The 22,483-nt window shown below is 37.7% G+C and overlaps 1 protein-coding gene across 2 annotated transcripts in view; it reads right to left on the reverse strand.

Moving 5' to 3' along the window:
* Positions 1-7,667: 7,667 nt before the first annotated feature.
* Positions 7,668-22,483, reverse strand: part of anapc1 (anaphase promoting complex subunit 1) — a 42,993-nt gene continuing 28,177 nt past the window's right edge. The window contains exons 39-53 of one of the 2 annotated variants that reach the window (XM_011484270.4): positions 21,408-21,486; positions 21,208-21,282; positions 20,136-20,188; positions 19,906-20,059; positions 19,587-19,780; positions 17,212-17,298; positions 16,344-16,461; positions 15,399-15,476; positions 15,249-15,316; positions 14,656-14,794; positions 13,894-13,980; positions 11,333-11,428; positions 10,769-10,958; positions 8,352-8,483; positions 7,668-8,220 (exon numbers count right to left, since the gene is read on the reverse strand). In XM_011484270.4, the coding sequence (XP_011482572.1) occupies positions 8,072-8,220; positions 8,352-8,483; positions 10,769-10,958; positions 11,333-11,428; positions 13,894-13,980; positions 14,656-14,794; positions 15,249-15,316; positions 15,399-15,476; positions 16,344-16,461; positions 17,212-17,298; positions 19,587-19,780; positions 19,906-20,059; positions 20,136-20,188; positions 21,208-21,282; positions 21,408-21,486 (1,699 nt within the window). In that variant the 3' untranslated portion in view covers positions 7,668-8,071. Of the gene's footprint in view, positions 8,221-8,351; positions 8,484-10,768; positions 10,959-11,332; positions 11,429-13,893; positions 13,981-14,655; positions 14,795-15,248; positions 15,317-15,398; positions 15,477-16,343; positions 16,462-17,211; positions 17,299-19,586; positions 19,784-19,905; positions 20,060-20,135; positions 20,189-21,207; positions 21,283-21,407; positions 21,487-22,483 lie in introns of both variants that reach the window. The other variant, XM_011484269.4, reaches the window with a different exon arrangement.

The raw sequence follows: 22,483 nt of genomic DNA on the forward strand, positions 1-22,483 counted from the left end.
GGAGACTTGCAGAGTAATACATTTTTGTATTTTGGCACACCCACCTTTCTTAGTCCTCCTCCCTCTGCTGCACCAGAGGAAGCTTCGTCATGAATGGAATTCACCCGTTGACAAATATCACACACTGTCAAGTCGGACTTACTTTTTCTACTGCACAATAAAACTACAAAAAGCCAGCTTTGACTGGCTTTTTATACAATTGGGAGATAGAATATGTTTCTCATGTTGAAATTTCTAAACTTAATATAAAAGTGTGGTTCATTTAACCCAGCATGTAACATAAGAAAACCTTGTAAGATCATTTTAATTCATTCTATCAAATAAGGGTGCAAAAAAGGTGGTATTTTGATTAAAGTTTATGGTAATTTTCAATAAGATTTTTTGTTGAGGTTCTAATGTCCTCATCACATGATAAAACATTTTCTACCTTACAGTCTTGTGAAATATTTTGGTCAGATATGGTTTAGAATAAAAAAATACGCCCAAAGAAGCGTGTCGACATCTGCACAAAAAGTTTTTGATGGCCGCATAAAACCACTTTTCCAGTTTGAATAAAAGCCTCCACTTCCTGTTCATAGGGTGGACATTGCTGTCATCAGAAGAGCAGCACTAATGTCATCAATGCATGCAGACTTCTGAGTCTAGACTTTCACTGGCTCTCCTACTGAGCCATGTGCTTGTGAGGTGGTTTAGTTTCCCTTATACAGTATGGTAGTCTATGCACTCTGAAGTACGATAAACCACACATAAAAGCTTTCGGTTGGGTTGGCCTATTCTTAGAGTAAACCTGTTTTTTGGCCTAGTTTGATACACATTGAGATCATTTGCATCTCCAGGAAGCTTATTATCACAATCCTACCACTTTTGCTTTGAAAATATAACCAATTTTAATACAGCATTTTTGCCAAAGTGAATGCTATCTTCCCATATATGATAGGTGGGTGGGACCTTCAAGTTTATTCATTTAAAATTTAACTTTCACTTTACCATTATCACAGCTTCACCGACTACTCGCAATGAGATTTCTCAATTAGAAATACATTTTATTTAAAATTTTAGGAGAAATTGAAGAAAAAAAATCACCAGATGTCATACAAATTATAGTAAGTCAAGTTTACTAATGGAAGCCATGCTGTGCAGTGCAGTGTGCAAGCACACATCTAAAGAGGTTCTGCATGAAATAAGAGGGAAATGCATCACATTTTCATGAACAGAAAGGAAGTAAAAGCAGAAGTCAGAGCACAAGCTGGGGTGACTTCCCTGTCGCTCGTTTTCATTTAGGTTCTTATGCCTTGCTCAAGAGCAGACAGATTATTAATAGCTGTGAGCAGATTGCCTGTTTAAGTGTTTAGGGCAGGTGGCTTCCTCTGTAACCAGTTGCTTTAGTTCAATTGAAATTCTAGTTTTCCCAAAAAGAAACACCTTTGAATAAACATACCTGAATGAACGAATAAATGATTATCTAGTTTCCACTTAGAAGCTCCAGTGTTGAAATGCTGAAGAGACAGCAGATGTGATGCAACCGCTGGCTCTGCAGAATAAACATACTGGTTATACAAGAGGGAAGTACAGATGTGGTGACATGTCAGGAAGTCCCTCTATAGACGATGATTTAATTTAAAAAAAAAAAAAAAAACTCACAGGGGACTCCCGCTCAAAAAATGTAAGCATTTAGAGGTTTTTTACTGTGAAATAAATCTGTTTTCCTAAAACAGACTAAAAGTTCACTAGCAGAAAGGGTAGTAATATTTTATTTCAAAAGGGGAGAGCAAAAACTGTTTTTTAAAGCTGAGTTTGTGCTAAATCATTATAAAAATTAAAATGAAAAGGAAAAAAAGTCAAATGGAGACATCTTGTAGAAATTCCCTTTAAGTCCTTCAATTTAATTAATTCAAGCAGACCAAAAAGAAATGTAACAGGAACACGCCATTTAGGAGGTGGAATCAAAATGTAAAAACCTATCTCCTGAAGATTTTTACACACGAGTGACCATTGGCCAAACCAAAGGATATTCAACCAAAACTGAGCAAAAAACAGACAAAAGTAAAATTGACCAGTGACAGTACTGACCTAAGTGTGAAACGGAACAGACTAAAAAAATTGTAGAAAAAGATAAGTTAGGTTTCTGTTGATTAAAGTGTAGCGTGAAAAAAATTTCAACAGGAAACAATACATTAAATCTACTTCCTGTTAGGCCAGGAAGTGTTGTGTTAGTGTCCCATTGCCTTTAAAGACCCACTCCAATGAAAATTATGTTTTGGGGTGTTATCAATGTAGCATTTCTGAGTATTTCTCTATTAACAGTTTTGTGAATCAGGAGCAGATGAATAAATGTTGTTTGAAAAATATTGTAATTGTTACATACAAACTACAATGGCTAGGCCACAAGCTCCCTGCTACGCTCCATTCTGATGCATCCACTTGCAGCCACATAAATCAATATGTCTTTCTAGTCCAAGCTGGAATCTGGCTCCACATTGTACGGCTGGATGGCTCCAATGTTGCTCACCACTTTGTTAATGTGGGGGGTGTGAGGGGTTGTAAGTTAACATTAAAGTGTCAACAATGGGATGGTGAAAGGAAAGCTTTCTCCGCACCAATGGTTCTTGCCCACAACTTAAAGGCAAATTTCTGATGAACTCTGCAAAAATTATGTCCTTGAAAACAACAGGTGTTTTGGTTTGGTCTAAAAACTGCATTATCATAATTGAGAGACCACTGAAAAGGCTTTTAAAATAGATTAAAAATGATCAAAGTGGGATTTTATTCAACTGTGGGATCAGTGACCTGCTTCTGTGTACAATCATGAAGTCATTTTTTAAATAAACAAAAATAAAAAAAGTATTCATACAGATTTGTACTTCGTCGGTGGTCCTCACTCAAACTTGTTTTGCATCTATGACAGAATTGTTTGCATGACACTTGAAGCTAAATGCCCCAAATTCCAAGGCAAAGTCTAGATGTGAGAAAGGGTGTGTTCACTGACACAGATGCACTCGTCTATTGTGGAAACAGACACAGCAGCATTTTTTTCAGCACTCCTTTAAGCTCCATAGAAAGACTTTTTTTTGAACTACATTCTATCAGGGCTAGGTTTCTCACTAAGTGCCTTAGTGTAGTCTGGAGCATTATCTGATCTCATGTCCTGCAATTATATCTGATTCTTTTAAGCGGTTATATTTTATGGGTATGGAAGCTTCTACACTGTGACAGAATGGCAAAACCCTCTGGGACTCATCATTTTTAGTATCAATTCAGGTATTTTGTAGTCAAACAGAAAACTTTTTGGTTGTTTTCATAACTGTATGTACTTGCATTTGGTTGGAAATGAGCTCTTTCTACAATTAAATTATATTTGATTTTGAAATAGTTTAACCCTTTGGAAGCTAAATTGTACTACAGTCTTTTTTTGTAAAACCGGCATCAGTGCCCCACTACACAAATGTGTGTGCAGTGTGACATATAAAACAAAGTCAGAATATTATGCCTTTTTTCATTTTGTGGAGAGATCTTCTTGTCTTTAAAATGTCTGCAAATACATACATTTTTTTGCCTGCATGATTCCTCATCATAAAATAAAACAGGGACACAAATTTCCTTTTTATCCTTCAATTGCTTCCGTGGTGGCACAAAACTATGTTACAGAGGGCAAAAACTCATGTCATTGCCATTATACCTCCTTCAATGCAACATCTATAAAATACAATTCAATCTGAAGAAGAAAAAAAAATAAACCTTTTTAAAAATGTTTGAAATGCTGCAAGAACAAAACAAAAAACAACTCAGGCCAAGTTGAGAGTTGTTGTGGACAACAGGGTGGGCTGCAGGGTGACTCCACAGGCAATTGAAGTGAGAGCAGTTGGGAACAAAAAAACATTTTCACCCAGACCAACATCCCATACACAAACTGTTACCAGCTTTATGTTAATGAACGGAACTCCCACAATGCTTGCTGAAATTACTTGAAACATACAAGTAACATAATTACTGTAATTGACTTCTTAAAGTTATTTTCTCTCAGACACGGTTTGGGTTTGTCACATATGTGACAAACCCAAACCGGGTCTGAGAAAAAATAACTTTAAGAAGTCAGTTAAGAAGTCAGTTAACTTTGTAGACACAATGAGCTTTATTGAATAATTACTGTAATTGCTTTTGAATTGATGTGCAACAGAATCCCTTCAAAAAAAGACTAATTAAAGCGTGATTGCTTAAAAAAGTGACTATTATCTTCTAGCCAGTTTGCCGTTTAGGTAACAAAATGTGGAAGATACTGTTAGGTTTAATTTTAGCATTAGCATTGACCCTCATAAGCCCAACGGATTTATAAACAGTGCTTTTCCTTGTTTTTAGTTTACTCTGCAACTACAACTTTGACCTCTGCAAGATGACCTGCAATACTGTTTGGAGATCCTTCAGGGTGTTTGGGACAGGAGCATTAACTCTGACTCTTACATCAGTAGACACTTACTGCAGGCTTGTTTCTCAGTTATTATGACGACCTTGCAAATGCATATCTGTTCTGCAAGATCATCCAAAGACCCATTTTTGTCACACACAGAAAACAAAATCTGTTATTCATAAAATTCATAAGAAATAGATCTTTAGTGGTTTAGTTGACGTAAAATGGCAAAAGCCACATTTTTCAAGACATTCTCTAAATCTGCATCTTGAAACACTGAAATCATTTTCTAGTCATCATGAAGAACTGTTTGGCTAAAAAATGTGAAATGTTTGCTCTCTGTTGTTTACTTTGCACACATGTGGCCCTTTGGCGTCACAAGAAGAGGCACTTGGAAAAGCTTTGACTAAAATCCTCAGTGGAGTCCACAGACCAATTAAAACAGCAGACTTTGAACATCTGACACCCCAGGCAAATCCAGTTCCTGTTGGCTCACTTTACTGGTCTACATCATGTGATGTTTCCCTGAAATATTTGCTAAGATACGTGGAGCACGGAGTGTTTCCTGGAAGCCACATGGAGATCACAAGGCAAATGTAAATGCAGCAAGATCCTGGATATTGTACTCTTTAAATTGTCTATTGATACAGGCATGGCAAGAAAGTATGAAAAGTATTTAATAACCTGTGAGATACTCAATATCAAGCAATTATATCTATAAATCTAACAGCCAAATGAGCTTGAGAGGTATTCCTAATTGTACTTAACAACGATACTTGGCTTGAGGTCAGAGTTTTGAGGCCAAAAAAAAAGTCTTTCAATATAGAATCGGTGAAAGTGAAAATGGAGCTGCAGTCAAGACTTTCGTCATTTAAAAAAAAAAAAAAATGTCCCCCTTATTTCAGCTGCATTCATTTCATGTCCATTTAGGAGAAAATCTAACCCCACTAAGAGTTATAAGCTGCCTCATTCACACATTTGAGTTTCTGTCATTTGTTTCTGTCTTGGAGAAGTGTAGAATAATAGTGGCCTTTCTTGGAAATGCAGTCCTCTTCAGCTTGTAATTATATCGCACGTTAAAAGAGGGTTTGCTTTGGGTGGACAAAAACATTCAGAGAAGATCTCTATGAGAAGCTGACTGTCGCAGCTAATTTTCATTTTGTTCAATGTCCATTACATAAAGGGATGACAAACTGACATGCCGCCATTTCTAGGCACTCAACTACCATAACCAGTGTATGTATCCAGTCGTGACTGATGATCAAAGCTAGGAAGCAAGACAACAGCATTAACCACAACTGTCGTAAATTAAGAACCATGCAGACGTGGGCCTTAATGTTTATTTTAATCCATAAAAGTGTAGTGAATCATGTCTGGTTGCTATTTTAGGGCCTTTTTGAGGTTAAAACACTCCAGTATTTAGTTGTTTAGTGCTTTATGAAGCAGACAGCATAACAGTGCTTGAGTATGGGTGGTTCTGGACACAACAGATGCAAAAGAAAATGTTTTCACCCAAAACCAGAAAAACTAGGCTTAGAATAAGGAGTAAACTTGGAAGTCCATAATAGGAGACATAATAAAAGACTAACTTAAGTGCAGTTTTTAAACATGCTTTCTTGGAGTATGACTTGGAGAAAAAGTCTCCAAACATAGAGGTCAGTTTTTATCATGTGAAGAGTGGGTCTGGAGGAGCCGCTCTCTGTGCTTCAGCTCTGCAAGCAGGGTGTGGACCACTTGTTTGTTCGGATGTTTTCCATTTGCTTTGGAATGTTCTTAGAGCTATTGGTTAGAAATATTCTGAGACTGAAACCTAAACACACACAGCTCACCCTCCCACACCCCAACCACAAGATACGAGGGTTTCCAAGCCCGGCCAGGCATCGAAATCTAAGCCTCTGCATTTTCTTTAAAGACTAAAGGAAGGCTTTCATTGAGAAACACTTCCAAGACTACAAAGCAGAACAATATGAGCAATGTAACACTCTACTCTGAAAGGAGCAAGAGTGGCATTAGAAGTCTTTTTTTTTTTTAGTTGCTGCCACATCCACTACTTAAGATTCTTTACATTTTAAACTGCTCATAGTTTCATCATACATAGTGATTTATAAGCTCTTGTGACTCAGTAATTACAGAGACTGGAATGAAGGGAAACATCTCAAACTTGATAAGTATTCAGGTGCGACCATAAATGCTTTGACTAAAACACAGCTGAGGTCAACAAACTGGGTTAAAAGTCATGATCAGCCTGTTGAAAGCAGAGGTCTGGGATGCATCCGCAGCTTCACATACAAGAATAGGACCAAATCTAAGGTTTATATTGCTTTGTGTGTTTTGAGGCAGCAGCTTTTCATCGAATCTCATCTTTCCTCTTTAGGTGTTGTCATCATTCCCGAGTCCAAGACATTTTACCAAACACGACATTCCTCTGTGACTACTCTACAGCCTCAACACACATCCAGATTTCTACTTCTGTTTTGTTTCTTCCTTATGTGAATCTTTGTGCAAGCATCCGTCACCTTTTTATACTTTAGTTAACCAAATTGATTAAGCCTTTACGACAGTATTTAAAGTGTAAATATGTGGAAATACCTGCCAAAAGTTCCTTTCCAATTATGAAAAGGCTCAAATAAAGCTCCATTATTGTATTTAAGAGGTAAACAACCAGTTTGTTTAATTTAATTGATTGGAAAACCTGAAGGGCTGCATAAGTCATTAAATAAGGTGGCGACATTTTAAGTTAATTTTGAATCGTGAGTCACATTAAAGGCAAACAGCTGGATTAACTTCAGACTCAACAACGTGATTTTGTGTCAACCTAAGAGACAAAATACGTACTTGAAGGCCAGCTCCCCCTTCCCCCCATGAGTAAAAAAATCTATTCTTCACTGGAAGCTGAAGGAAAGCCTTTAATGTGGGAAACCACCCAATGCAGCACAGCACAGCCTGTTTGGAACCTACACTGACTTAAAAGAAAACTCTGTATTTACCACAGGGATGCAGCAATCACATCTGTGTTAAACAAAAAGAAAATATAGATGAAACAGAAGAAAGGCTAAACAAAAGGGCTCTGCTCTTTAGCTTTTAGTGATACGATCATAAAAGAACATGCGGGACAGACTGTCTTCTTAAACTTCAAAGTGGAGACCTACAACGAAGAAGAGAAAATAGGATAGAGGCATTAACAGAGCAACTGCATAAATGAGCTTTTTGTGTTAATTATTATGTTGTTATGAACCACAATAATCGTGAATTCTCCAGAGACGTGTGTTTATCCTGTTTTGGTTTATTAACAGTCAATGACAAGAATCCTCATTCACATCTGCACTCAGCAGGAAGAGGATGAAGCTGCCTGTGAGTTTTTCTAAAAGTCCAACCTCAGGTTTGTTGTTACACAACAATGGCACATAAACCTCATGATGACTGCACCAGACCTTTTTAGAACTGTAAAAAATCCTATATATAAGACTATATTACACAAAAACTGTCATTTCTGTTCCACTTTTAACAAGCTTAGAACAAGACAGTTTGTAGCCACATCCCCACTCAAGGCTACATAAACTTTGCATCATACTAGCAACATAGTACTACAGACTGTGTGTTGAACTCAATCCCATCTGAAACTGCAACATTAATCTCTGAGTCTATTAACCTGCCCATCAGTTAAATAGATCATGAAGAAAATGCCTGCAGAGGGAAACCCAGGAGACTGTGGGATCCAATAGGAGAGTCCAGCAGAATGGGTACAAGCCGGAGCAAGTCTCTCAGAGGGATACCCAGCTGGCTGCCGTGGGACACCAAATCCCCAAATGAAGTGCAGCCTGTAAGCAGAAAAATCACTGACGTGTTACTATGGTTGAATTAAAATACCCAACCGATCGCCACAGTGCAACTGCGACAGCATGAAGGAGACAACATTGTACCGTTTTGTGTGAACATCTGTTGGACTTACCCTCCAGCTGTGTATGCGAGCTCTTTAGAAATGGGATGGAGCGATAAATCAGGAAGCAGGCCAGCATCAAGGACTGGGCTTCTCTGGAGGGAACCTGCCCCCTCATGTAGGACCTCACGACAACACTGTTCTCTGCAGAAGAGAAACCACAAGGGTTAGCCTTTTTTTAAACAATTGAAAGTGTTCAGCAAGCCATTATAACAAGTTAAACTGTAGTGCCCCTTAAAAAAAAAACCTCTTATTCAACCGCATTACATTATAGAGAATTAGTTTTTATGTGCCGACAGGCTTCATTGAAAAAGTGTGCTCTAAATCCCCCTCTATTTCATGCCCACACATGGAGTGGAACATGTTTTCATATCAGTGAACCTCACAATTATTGTCTTTTAGAAAATACAGGATCAGTGAAGTGACACAAAACAATGTCAACTATAATGGCTTTTAAAGAGGCAGTTTGTCAGCCTTTAGTCTCATTTTCTCAAAGACAACTCCACCCTGACGGATCAGCTCCTTTATCAGCTGCACCCAGTTCAGAGTCAATAATTTTATAAGGGCGGTGTATTTGGTTTACTCTGCAATGCAGCAATAACCAGCTGTTTAAAAGGTGAGGGAGCAGCTGCTTAGCTTAAAGAGTCACAAACTTGTCACACAAATCAGTGACCCAAACAAGCCCCACCCATGATTTTGGGAAATACTTTAAGAGACTGATAGAAAGAAGCTGCATTATTCAGCCACCCAAACTCTGCTGAACTGCTGGTCAAAAATCCCCCAAATATGCTGCAACATGTGGCCTTTATAAAGAAACAACATAAAGAAAGCCCTTCTGATATATTTAGAACAGCATAATGAAAGACATTTAAGATATGATGTTTCATTCATGAAATATTTATTTAACCTGACTGTGTGTAACCAGAGACATTCCTGTTTTAATGCCCTTTAGAAAAGGCACTAAAATGTGTAACTTATGTAAAGTCTTCATGTTTGAGTTGCAAAGTTTTGTTAGATAAGTTATTGCCAAGGATGCACTTTTCTTTTGGTTCCTCAACAGAAACAAGTTAAACAAAACAATGAAACAGAAAGGTGAGTTAGAGATGTTGACATGATCCCTTCACTTGCTTCCCACGCTCCTAGGAGTGTGTTTTGTCCTCCAAAAACGTGTTTGTGTGTGGAAGGTTTGGAGGGTGTTTGTTTGGATTTATGCACAGTCTGTTTAACATTGAAACATGAAATTAATACGAAGGAAACAGCCTTTGCATTAAAACCAGCTGAAACATGTTCAGCTCATGTCATTGAAAATAGGTGTGTTTTCTCAAGCAACATGCAGTTGTCAAAAAAAAAAAGAATTTTTGGCATCTGTCCTTCAAGTCAAAACAAGAACCCTCCCTGCCAGAAGATTACAAACATATTTTTCTCTCAAGCACCACAATGTGTTTAAAAAGAGCCAACTGACTGCTCAGCTGATACTCCTCACATGCTTTTCTTGCAGATTGAAACTCCAGTTGAACACACCTCCCTTCACAGAGGACAATGCCTGTTGCAAAGGCTTCACAAATGTCCTGATGTCGACACTTTTAAAGGCTAAGCGTGGGACGGCGTACGCTTTCTACTACGTCTGCATTATCTGTCATCATGGCATATTTTACACTCTTGTTTACACCTTTTGAGCCGGAAAAAAAAATGGGCCAAAATGCAAAATCACCTTTTTTTTTTTTTAAATCAGTAACTATAAAACACTTGCATAGTTTTACTCATTTTAACTCAACTTATTAATTCTTTAGCTAAAGGGATGGCTTTTTTGCACGATATTTATAGTGTGGGCAAGGATGTATTCAGTAAACCTAAAGAATTTTTTTTTTCTTTATGTACTTTTTGCAGCAAACAGTTGCTAGTAAGCATTAAGAAATACTACAAAATATTATTATAAGCACGTGTCTTACACTGCCCCCCCCAAAAAACCGTAAACTGGAGCAAAGAAATGTGACGCAGAGGAGTTTTCTATGTTGGCATCATGATAATGGCAGCAGTTCCCACGAGTCTCAAGTCCTGCAGAGTAAAGATAATCTCTGGATGGTCCATTGGGTCAGCTGAGGAGTCTGTAGCCATCAGAAACAAGAATGCTGTTGTTTTACCAATTAAACAGCTTTTTGGCATGTAAAAAAATATCCATGCTATTTGTATTTCCAGTGAGAAGTCTTCAAAGTCAGTATTTCTCAATGCTGGAGCCCTGCATGCTTCACTGAGATGAAAAGCTGAATCCAGGGACCTAGTTTAAAAACAAAAAAAACAGGTGTAGTGGACCAGACGAACATGTAAAACATGCAGGATAGGGATCCTTTAGGACTGGTGCAATTAAAAAAAAAAACACCCCACTGACTTTGACTTTATATACTGTATTTCTTTGTGCTTCCCATCCTCACCTTTGAGCCAACTGTCCAGAGCCACATCCACAGCATTCTTCATGACAGGCAGAAACTCTGATGTCAGCAGAGTGTCATGGCAGTTGCCAGGACTTCGGAGCATTCTGCTGTCCCAGAACTCGATCACCAGACGGAGCTGCCACAAGGGAAATGTCTGCTGCACATCACTGTGGCGCATAGCAGTCACTGCCTGAGGAGTAAAAGCAAAGACCCTCAAAGTTCTGAGAGTGGGCTTAAATGTTACTGTACTTTGTTTAATGTGCTAGCTTTCCCAATGTTATGTTTTCTCTGAGTGAAAGTCTGCATTCTAATCCAAACATGGCTTTAGATTATGATTAGCATGACGGAAAGTAATACGGCAAGCAGAAGCCAGAACTTCTTAGCTTTACTTTTTATTGTATATCTGATCTGTCTCATTCATTGACAGGAAACGTATGGATAAAATCAGCTTCTTTTTTTCAAAACTGTACAGAATAAACATTTATCTATCCGGCCAAAAGGTTTTAATCTGTCTGAGATTTTTTATTGAAGAAATTATTTTTATTTTGTTTTTGCAAACGTTACCTGCTCAATAGCGATATATGTGGGCAGCATCTCTGGACACTCCTTTGTCACGCATTCATAAAGCATTGCAGAGAACAGCAATTGAGTATCCTCTTTCTGTAAAAGAAAATAGTAAAATAAATAAATGCCATCAGATCTGTTTACCAAATGTACATTCTACTCATTCCAAACTACTAAAACAATATTTTTCTAAATATTTATATACTTGCTTAATCTTTTGGTGTTTTTATACTTTTAAGAGTCCATATTTTACATCATTTTTTACCTATTCTTGTGGAAGAATAGGTAATGAAACATTGTAAGTACACAACGACTGTGCACAATCCTTTATTACTATTTCTTCGAAATATCTTCCTCTGAAGGCCTGGTTAAAAACTAAGGTAAAAATGTTTTCTATTCACTCACAGACATACTTCACATGCTCATCTGATTGTGACCACCTTATAATATAATTAACCAATCTCTGGATAATCTGTTTTCACAAACTTAAAAAAAAGAAAAAATAAGAAAAAAAACCAAGACGATCATCCTGATAAATGTGCACATCTGTGAACTTATTTCATGCCAAGAGAAAGGCGGAAAATGAGCAAAATACAGACAGAAATTCCAATTACTTGTTACGTCGCCCAAGTTGGGATGCAAAAAGGCATGTAATGACCAAAGTGATGAGGAATCAGAGGCAGATGTAGGGTGACTGAACTAATACAATCAGCTGGTAAAATTCTATAATAGGCAGCAAATTCTAAAGTTGTTGTGGAGGCGCTCACACAGACTCGTAGCCTCGGCAAAAAAAACAAGAGACAACATCCATATAACATTAAGATGATTAAATTATATTAAAATCTAGAATATATGTGCAATACATTGAGATTCTTTATGTTCAAACAAAAGCAGAAGCCTGACAATGACTTTTTGAGGGCTTCAATTGCAGTTTTCAAAACAACTTGGATTTTCCTGAAACTTTGTAATCAGTCCTTTCTGAGGGGGAATTTCCCAGTAAGATCCCTGTTTCTTCCTTACCACTGAAAGAATGTGGTTTGGAATTAAAGGCCTAAAAACAAAGACTGAATAAACTGGCATGAAATGTAAAAGGAGAGACGAAAAGAGACGCATTTATAAGATGTGGTGTTCCCTTTGGCTCACTTGTGTATGCTGCTGGAATTATGATACACAACTGAATATCTGCAAGTCCGTCGAATATGAATGCAAACTCTCACTAACATGAGCTCAAGTAGCAGATAAAATGTGCTCAAACTGTTTCCAGCTTTCATATCACAAAAGATAAAGTTAACCAAAGCAATGACAGCAGTATGACACAAAAAAAGTGAAAAGACCATCATGCTTTTTGGTGCCCATTAGAAGAAAGATCTGATAATGTATGTAGGAAGCTGAGAGAGGCTCCAACTGTATTTTTTTTTACATGCTGTTATCTCGATTTACAACTTTTTTCTCACAGCTCATTTTGACTTAAGGCAGAGTTCTTCTACCTCATTGCAGCAGATGAAAACACTCAACCTCGTAGATCTAAACTCAGGATGGTCTGTGAGGTTTAAACAAAGCATCAAATTTGAGTAGAAAGCTGATTTATGAGTCTGAGAACATGGCGTGGTTGTTGTTCTAAGACAAGCTGCTCTGAGTATACAATAAACTATACTTCTGAGTTTTTTTCTCTTTTAATTTAAAAAGTTTAATAAAAATAGTTTAAGATAAGTCAAAGACACTTAAAACACAGTCAATTGTTAAAAGAGGGTGCACATCCTCTAACAGCTGTTTTAATAACACGAGAGATCTGACCTTACCCAACATATCATCCACATGCATACAGAGACCTACACTGAAGTTCATCTTACATTTTCTGCTATTTTTTGGGGTGTATTCAGACTGGACACATTTGGTTAGCTTCAAGTGAACCAGAGTTCGTTTCGCCCCAAAACCTGGAACACATTTTCTGTGTGAATGCACCCAAGCGCTCTCTGACCCATCTTTCGGGTGGTTTCGGTTCATTTCCAATTGGATTGAGCTCTGGTTCACTCTGAATAGGCGGCAACCTCACAGCGGAACAACTGAACCAAAACAGCCACCGTGGCCAGGCATTACGAAATGTATTCAGAATAGGAAGGAAGCAACCCATGAGCAATGGGGAAACATGGAGCAATGACTCACAGCCAGAAGGCCCTGGTTCAAATCACAGCTGGGTCCATTCTTTGGGAATTTGCATGTTCTCCTCGTGTATGTATGGGTTCTCTCTGGGCACCCCAGCTTCCTCCCACAGTCCAAAGACATGCTTCATAATTGAATTGTGTGTGGTTATCTCTCTTTGTGTTGCGCTGTGATAGACTGTCAAATCATTCAAAGTGTACCCCACCTTCACCCCTTAATAGTGGCTGGGATAGGCTCCAGCTACCCCGTGACCCTAAAAGAGACTAAGCAGGTTTGGAAAATGGATGGACAGAGGTCTGTGAGTGAAGTTGGTTATAACATTTTTACACTAATCCTTTTAAGAAGAAACCCAAAAGCAATACAACTGTCTAACAACATCTACTTTGGGATTTTAAACTCACATGTTTCATTCCTTCTGATGTTTTACAGAAGAACTCAGCGAAGGAGATGAGAACAGGTTCCGAGGTAAAAGTAGAGATGGCTTCAGGCTTTAAGAAAACAAAACAGAAGATAATCAATCTACATAATGAATCAGGGGACTTTAGAAACAAAGACAAACATGTTGAACAGAGTTAGAACAGATGATTGACAGTAAAAAGAAAAAATAGACGGGGGGGTTGGGGTGCAAGGACAGAGATCAACAAGGTGCATTTTTCACGCTTCAGACCAGCAGGTGTATTTGCAACGTTTGGAGGCTAATCAGAAACGCAGTGTTAGTCTTTACGCCACGCAGCTGAACCTGCAGTGACAACTTGGCATGACTGGGCCTCACAGTGGGCAGGAGGTCAAGCTTTTTCTCTAATGTGACGCTCTACTTACAAATTCAACCCACATGTTTATATTGCTATTTGCAATGAAATGGTGGCGGCTTTCAATCTTCTTGTAAATGGGAACAGTGTCGATGAAGACATTCTATTCTACTCTATTCTTAAAAAAATAAGGAAATCATCACATGATAAATCAGCTACAGAAAGATGTCCTAATACTGAACAACAAATGCACTTTTCAAGCAGAGAATTTTTCAAAATGAAACAGTCACACAGCTCGCCTTTAGTGCTTTGTACTGAACAAGCCAAGCAGAATTCAGCAGATACTACATGCAGTGGATGCATCATCTCAAAGCCAAATGTGACTCTCAGATACTTCAGCTCTAGAGAGTTTACCTTAAAAGCCCTGACTCCAGAGTTCAAGTGGTTGATGGCTGTGGCCAGAAGGCTTTTCCAACCCTGAGGGTCATCTTTGTAGGGCAGCTGACCGGCCCGAAGTTTGACGTACAAAACCCCATCTCTTGACAGGATTGATCTAAAGAAAATACATCTGATTACTTCATCAATACTTAAGAACATTTCAATGTAAATTCAAGGAACAACCAGAAACATGTTACAAAACAAAATTGTGCAATGTTGCAGACTTGTGTATAAATGGCGTATACTTATATAGCGCCTTTCTTCCTACAAGGACAAAGCGCTTTACAGTCACAGACCCATTCACCCAGTCACACACACATTCACACACACAGTCACACACTGGTGGTCGCTCCGCTGCCAAACACAGGCGCCCGCCTACCACCAGAGGCAAGGTGGGGTTCAGTGTCTTGCCCAAGGACACTTCGACTCATGGGCGTGCAAGGCGGGAATCGAACCTGCAACCTTACGATCATGGGACGACCGCCCTACCGCTGCACCACGGCCGCTAAATGCGATAAAACAAACCGCTACATTTATATAAAACTTCCAGCAAAGTTTACTCCACTCACTTCAAATGTTGTGTTTCTTTGCTGAGATCGACAGATAGTTCCCAGTATCGTGGGCCCTTCACCTTCACCTATGGGTAATATTGCATTAAGATTTTTAGGCAGGTCTTCTTATCAGGTTTGGGTGCCACACAGAACTGGAATCAGATTTACCCGCTTCAAAAGATGCAGCTCAGGAAGCAGGGTGGGAGCCATCAGCTCCACGGTTGTTTCCTTGTACCACTTGCTGTCCTAAAACAACAAAAACCAGCTTTATCACGTGACTCATGTCCACACCGTCTGTTACCTCACACTCTGCACTCAAGTCAACATTAAACATGACGTAAAACTATTGTTACCAATTCCCTTTTACAGAACAAAACAACAAGAGCCCAAATAAATCATTTAAAATGACAATCAGCAATTTTTCTGACCCCTACACAAAAGATTAAACAATAGCGGTTGGCGTTAACAGAATCAAGCTGAGCCGTCTGCTGAGAGCTAAATGAAATTCCAGCAGGAGCATCAACCTTCAAGTATCTTTCATGAGTGAAGACCTGAACTAGCATGTAAATTCAGTCCAGTACAATATTTTATTGCCCTCAATTTATACTCTCTAAAATAATTTAAACTAGTTGAATGTTATGTGCTCCAACTCAAAAACAGTAGACTTTTGTTAAAAACAAACCATAAAGTGAGAATAGGGTGAAAAATGTATTATTCACAGGTGACAGGTCAAAAAAGGCCCAACAAATTTGCTTAATAATGAGATGACGCATGAAGATTCATAGTGGAGTGTCCAAAGAGGCTGGAAACAGGCTGACGCACAGCTCAAAGGCTATGTGCTTTTGTGACTGACAACTTTAGAAACAGTTTCTCTAAAATTAATGTAAATGTTTTAAATGTTCTAGTTTGCTTTGAAAGGGCATTTCCACTTCCTCTAATTTAAAACAATAGTGTTTAGAGGGTGTTTAGATTATTTTTTTTATTTGCATGATAAAAAAATGTTTTGCTAAAGGTATTCTGTGAATATTTATAAATCAAACCACTGAGTTTTAGCATACAATGATTAAATGTTTTCTAGTGTGTTCTTTTATTATTTTGAAGGTAAACACTTACCTTATAGGTGACTTCCAAGAGGACATAGCAAGGTTTTAAGGAATCCACATCTACAGGAACCAGCAGGCGCGGCTCAGCAGCCAGCACAGCGAGGTGCCTCAGGGCCTGTAAGTGGTAACTGCAGCAGCAACAACTTTAGGTTTGCCATCATAAAAAGCAGGGGTGATCATTACGTCGATCGACTGTAGATGTGACGGTAGATTGTGGGTCATCAAAGATAAATTACAACAAAATAAAGAGATATTTGAAATAAAACCATCAGAAAATCAAAACTTGATCGACATGCAGAACAGCCAAGCAAACGTGCCTCTGAAACATACGTCCCTTTGTTTAACTACTGAGGACACTTTCTCTGCGTGTATATACGTATACATTTATATATAAATATATAAACATATATACATACATATTTATGTATATATTTATATACATACACATACATATATACCGCACATTCATATAGAGGTAGATCTTTTGGAGTTTGTTAATCCAAAAGTGTGGGCGCCCCAGATATAAAGAGCATCTCTGCCCTGCTATTTCCTGATAAACTGTCAACTTTTGAGGAAACAATATTGTTTGGATGATATTATTTAAACCTATAGCAACCAGTAGAAACAATACAATCCAAAGTGTACAAAAACACTTTTTTACTTTTTGCAAACTTAATTAAAAAAAAAACAAAAGCCACAGTTTCACTGTGTTATTCAGCTCCTAAAGGCAGGGGACGTTTTAGAAAGCTATATATGATTTTGTGTAACTTGCATGTTTCACTTTCAGGATAAATCTGGCATATTAGTAGTTTAAAATGATGCTGTCTAGCATGTTTATTGTTATTTTTGTCAGTTTATTGTTGCATGTTTTGTCTCACCGGTTGTCTGTGCTGTGAGCTGGAAAATGAGGGTACAAGGCACACAAGAGAGCAGCGATGGCAGAATTGGAGGTACTCAGAGTGTACCTAAAAAAAAGAAAGAAAAGAAAAAAAGTCATCCCTCTAACTTAAGCCCACAGTGACAGAAGAGGTAAATAAATGCTAACATTTTCTGTTTCCCTCTGAAAATATATTGTTCTTCACAAAATATTTTCTAGTTTTAAAAAACTATGTTCACAAAGTTAAACACTTAAAACAAACCCACAGTTCTGTTAGTTAAATTACAGATGTACAATCTGGACTCTGTCAAAGGGCAGAACAGAAGCTCTTAAACATAATAGCTGACAGCTGAATGAGTCCTTTGACTAATAGGGTGATTATAATAATGTTGGGTCAAACAATGAAGGCTGCCTGTGCCTGGGAGGTTACTGATGAGACCACTTGACAGACGCTTGCAGCACAAGATGTTGCCCTTCAGTTTAATGACTGCCCGTGTCATGTTTAATGTATTTAAGAACATTTAATTCCTTTAGCGCACATTTATGAGTCGAAAACACGCCATTGGTGACTGTCATTACAGAAAAGTGTCTTCTGAGGGAATACGGCTAAATTTACCAACATTAATGAATAACTTGAAGTTACAACTGGTAACAGTAAACCACTGATATATTCTCTTAGTAAACTCTATTTTTTAGTATTTCTGGAAGAAAACAGGTCTTTAGAATTCATTTGATTAAATCACACATAAAAATACACATGTATTTTACCCAAACATGTTTCAAGATCCACTACAAGTCTGTAGCAGTTTACACAGAAAAAAAAAGTATTATTTTCCTATTTAGAATACGATTGTAATTTTAACAAAAAAACAATTCCCTTTGTGCAGCAAAAAAGTAATTTTTCTACTAAATGAACAAATTAAATCCAACAAAAAATATAATTTTTGAAAACAGAAATTGATGAATTGTCACGAATGCTGATCTGGATTGTGCATCGAAAAAAAATGTTTAAAAAATTTAGCTTTCCCTTTGTTTTCCATTAAAAACTAGGAGGGGAAAAGGAAAGAAAGAAGCAGGACGAATGAAAGAAAGAGAAGTGGAAAAAACAGGAACTATAAGCTGGAGATAAGCGATGGAAAACAGGTGAGGGAATGAAAGAGAAAAAAGATGAATGGCCGCAATGAGGTGATAACAGTAAAATGTGCTGAAGGGAAGTATGAATCAAGAATTTGAATGCTGAATGATCGATAACACAAGGTGGAGGACAGAGGAAAATGAAGCAGTGGGACGTCCCCGTTCTTTGGTTTGACCTGTGACCTCAGCGGACTTGTGGTAAAGCACACAAACTTGGGTTTATGTCTTTTGATTTGGCTAAAGACTTGCACATGGCAAGTCTAAAAAAAATGACCTCATTCAGATCAAAAGGTTGATCTGATTATGGCTGTAGGTGGAGACACATTTGCAATGTGTAATAAGAGAGTGGAAGCTCTTTTTTCTTTTCCAATAAGCACATCTCAGTCAATGGTTTGGGAAACCTGGTCTCTTGAATGCCTGTGTCTGTGTGTGCATGAGTGAAATTCAATTCAAAGCTGTGTATTTATGCGACTAACACACAAAGGATATGTGTGTGTTTATGTGGTACCTGGTCCTTCCCAGAAGCAACAAACCCAAATCTAGTGGGTGTGTTTTTGTTTGTACTTAGATGTGCACAATTTGTGGCCATACAAAATGCCTCTGGCATGTGCTTTGCATGTACATAGTATATAATTAAATTCATGACACGGGTCAATGAAGTTTGAAATTCACGTTAGCAATTACTTCAGGCAGCCGCATCATGTTTTGCAACAAAATATCAGCCTACAAGTGTCCAATATAGGGAAACCTTAAGATAGCCTTAGGAGTTTAGATTGTGTAATCCCCTTGTTGTGAAATTTTAGTCAACAAAGTCAAGGAAGACGAAAGAAAAACATAAGCCTAAAAAAGTATACTAACAAACACTACCTGTGCTTTCAGAATCCGATTGTTTTTTCTTTCAAAAGTAAACAGATCTTGTGCTTTTTTTTTTTTTTTACTATGACTGACCATTCAAAAATGTTCAGTTCTGATCAGGAAATGGAACATTAACATGGAAACACAGTAATAGCTGATAGCAAAACTATTTAAAAAATGTTGCTGAACATAAAGCAAGATCCTAAGTGGGTTTTTTCACAGCTTTTGAGTCGTGTGAAGAAAGAATTCCTGAAGCTGCACCACACGATCCTTTCTGTCCAATCACGTGTCATACCTTTGAATCTGCTAATCACCAACATTTTCTTGTGTTTGTTAAACTCACATTCAAAACACACAAATGAAACCTAATAAAGAGTTTTGCCTCACCTGCCTCCTCCCAGGAAAAGCAAACCGAGGGCCATGTGATGAGCCATGTGGAAGCCATAGTTCATCTCACCACCGGTGCGCTTGTGGAGGAAGCGACACAGCTGCAGGACCTTCAGGTCTCCAGTTCCAGCCATTATCATGGACATGGCCAGAAGAATCATTGATAGGCCCGTTTGCAGGTTGTAATAGCTGGTCTGCTGGAAGAGTCGGAACAATGTTTGGACAGACAGGGAAAACAACGACAAGATACATTTTTTATATAGCATCTGTCATGAAATTTGAGAGGTCAAACTAGGAAGATCCAGAGGAAATCACTCACAGCGCCAACAGGAGCTGTCCCAGCAAAGGCCATGATCTTCATGAAGGTCTTGGCAAACTCATGAAGGCAATCAAATGCATCAGAATTCGCAGAACCAGCAAAGCGTAAACCTAACGCCATGCAGGCTCCAGCAGTGATGTAGTCTTGAGCTTGGCTGATGTAAACAAAATGTTACGTTTAGTGAAGTAGAAGGCAAATTACCGAATAAAAAATGTTAGAAAAACACTCACGTCATTGCATCCATATTAATGTCCTCTGAAGGGTCAACATTTTCCCTGATTATCTACAACCAAAAGAGAAAAACAGGTGACAAGTTTCAGCAGTTGTTCCACTGCTGAATGATGTTTTTGATCAGTCAGAATATAAATAAAAACATATGCAACAGTACAGTTGATGGAGTGAACATTTATTCATCTAATATTGAAACAAATACTTTTAGAGTTTTATAACCAACAGGTTTTACATCCAACTGAAAAACCTCTGTACTTTTTCCAATAAGGAAAATTCGTGTCAAGTTAGTGATCTTCCTTCCTGAGGGTGAGATCCATTACCCAAAAAAATAAGTATAAGATTCGATTCACTGCCTACCTTCACTTCTATAGACTATGGGAGATTAAAAATTGTCTTTTGTGAACTTATTTATCTTAAACTATTAAGGAGTTCTTCAGGGGGTTTATCCCAAAGGAAGAGTTAAAATTTAATAAAACCATAGTGGACATTGATACTAGAGATCAGGGTTTTTTGGCCCTGATTTGATTCTAATTCATCTGATTTTAAGAATTTGGTGATACCAATTACCAATCGGATCCTTTTGTAACACGTTTAAAAGAAATGAATAGATTTAATAAACAGACCCAGGTTTTTCTCTGTTTTATTCACCTTCTTTTATGATTTAAAAGTTAAACAGAGAAATTGTGCGTAGTAGCTTGAACAATCAAGCAAAGATAGTGCAACTATCAACTAGAAAAACAGTTAACTATTAACTAGTTGAAATAGTTTATAGTCATGTAAAAACGTTTAGTGACTGTAGCTTTAGTATCTTCTATTAAAAATGAGTGATGAATTTCTTTAAATTCCTTGTTGTAGCATAAATATGAGCTAGTCATGAAAACTCATCATATCAATGTCACCATTTATTAGCTTTTATTGTTTGAGAAGTTACAGATTTTTCTTCTTTTTTTTTTCAAATCACTGTTTTTTGGAGCTAGCACTCTGTAGTCGGTCCCACATGATCAGATTGCAACATCCCTAACAGGGAAAACGGATGATTACATCACTACTTCTGGGTGTGTATTATCTCACCTGGGGTATGTTACTCTTGACCCATTCAGTATTAGGAAGGATTTCATCCCACATGATTATACATCGAGCAAGTGTCTAAGGAAAGACATAAAAAAAAAGATACACCTGATTCAGAGAAGGGAAAAAAGAAACGAGCAGCACCTCACTGTCACATAGAAAACCTCATATCCACACAAACAAACAGCCGATGGCACACCAACCCTCAGCAGCAGAAACTCTGGCTTAATGAAGTCCAGCAGGAACCAAGTGTCTGGAGGTTTCAGCCAATCAGCAATCGACCTGTGGTATAGAACCAGAACCAGAGGATGTGTTAATATCTTCCTTTAACACCTTCTATGCCAAAAAACCAGAAAGCATTAGATGAATCTTGGAGGAATCAGGAAGTTCTTGACTAGTAGACAATCGTGAAGTGGAGGAGTCTGTGGAGTGTTTTTGTGGTGGAGGTTACGATGCTCTGATGTCCACAGACATGGAGATAAACAGAACAAAGCTCAGATTCATGATACTTAGAAAAAGCTATGGATTGGATTGATTTAATACACTGTAAATAATTATAATATAACTTCATTTGTAAATGCAAATAATTTGTTTCAGAAAATAAATGTTAGTACAAGAAATCTTATAACTATAGATTTAATGATTTGTAGGTATGGTGTCAATTGATAAATGTATGGACTGCAAACGTGTATGGTTTGCATTTTCTACTACATACATTACCATAGGAGTCCTACGCCTATTTGATAACAAAAACGTATGTATTGCACAAAATATGAAAGAACATTTGTCTATTTTTGGCAAAGACTTAAGTTAGTACCACCACTTTTAGAGTTGTGCCTCAGTTATTATGCTTATAAAAGCACATTTATAAGTTTATAAACTATTTTATAATTTAAAATTAATTTAATAAAGGATGGAAACATTATATTTTGTTCTTCTTTAACTAATGCTTGATGAAATCTTACACTTGTACTCTAAGATCTGCCGTAAAACAGCAGGGCCACCCTGGAGATGTTCAGGAAGTTCTTGTTTGTGAAATAAGATGCTGGTTTCCACATCAAGGGAGGGGAGGAAGTTTGCATAAGCAATAAACAGATGTGATGGTTTAACGAGTTGATGCACTGGTAACCAGGGATGAATGCTCTGGATGTTTTGGTTTTGGATTTGCAAAGGAATGTGTGCAAAAAGATCATTAACAGTACAATTACCAGGTCACACAGGTCTATTAACTTTACCAAAATATTTTTTTAAAGGCGATAAATGTTGTATGAGATTTGAT

Source organism: Oryzias latipes, chromosome 15 (genome assembly GCF_053564925.1).
Source record: "Oryzias latipes strain Hd-rR chromosome 15, Olatipes_Hd-rR_3.1".
NCBI classification, from domain to species: domain Eukaryota; kingdom Metazoa; phylum Chordata; class Actinopteri; order Beloniformes; family Adrianichthyidae; genus Oryzias; species Oryzias latipes.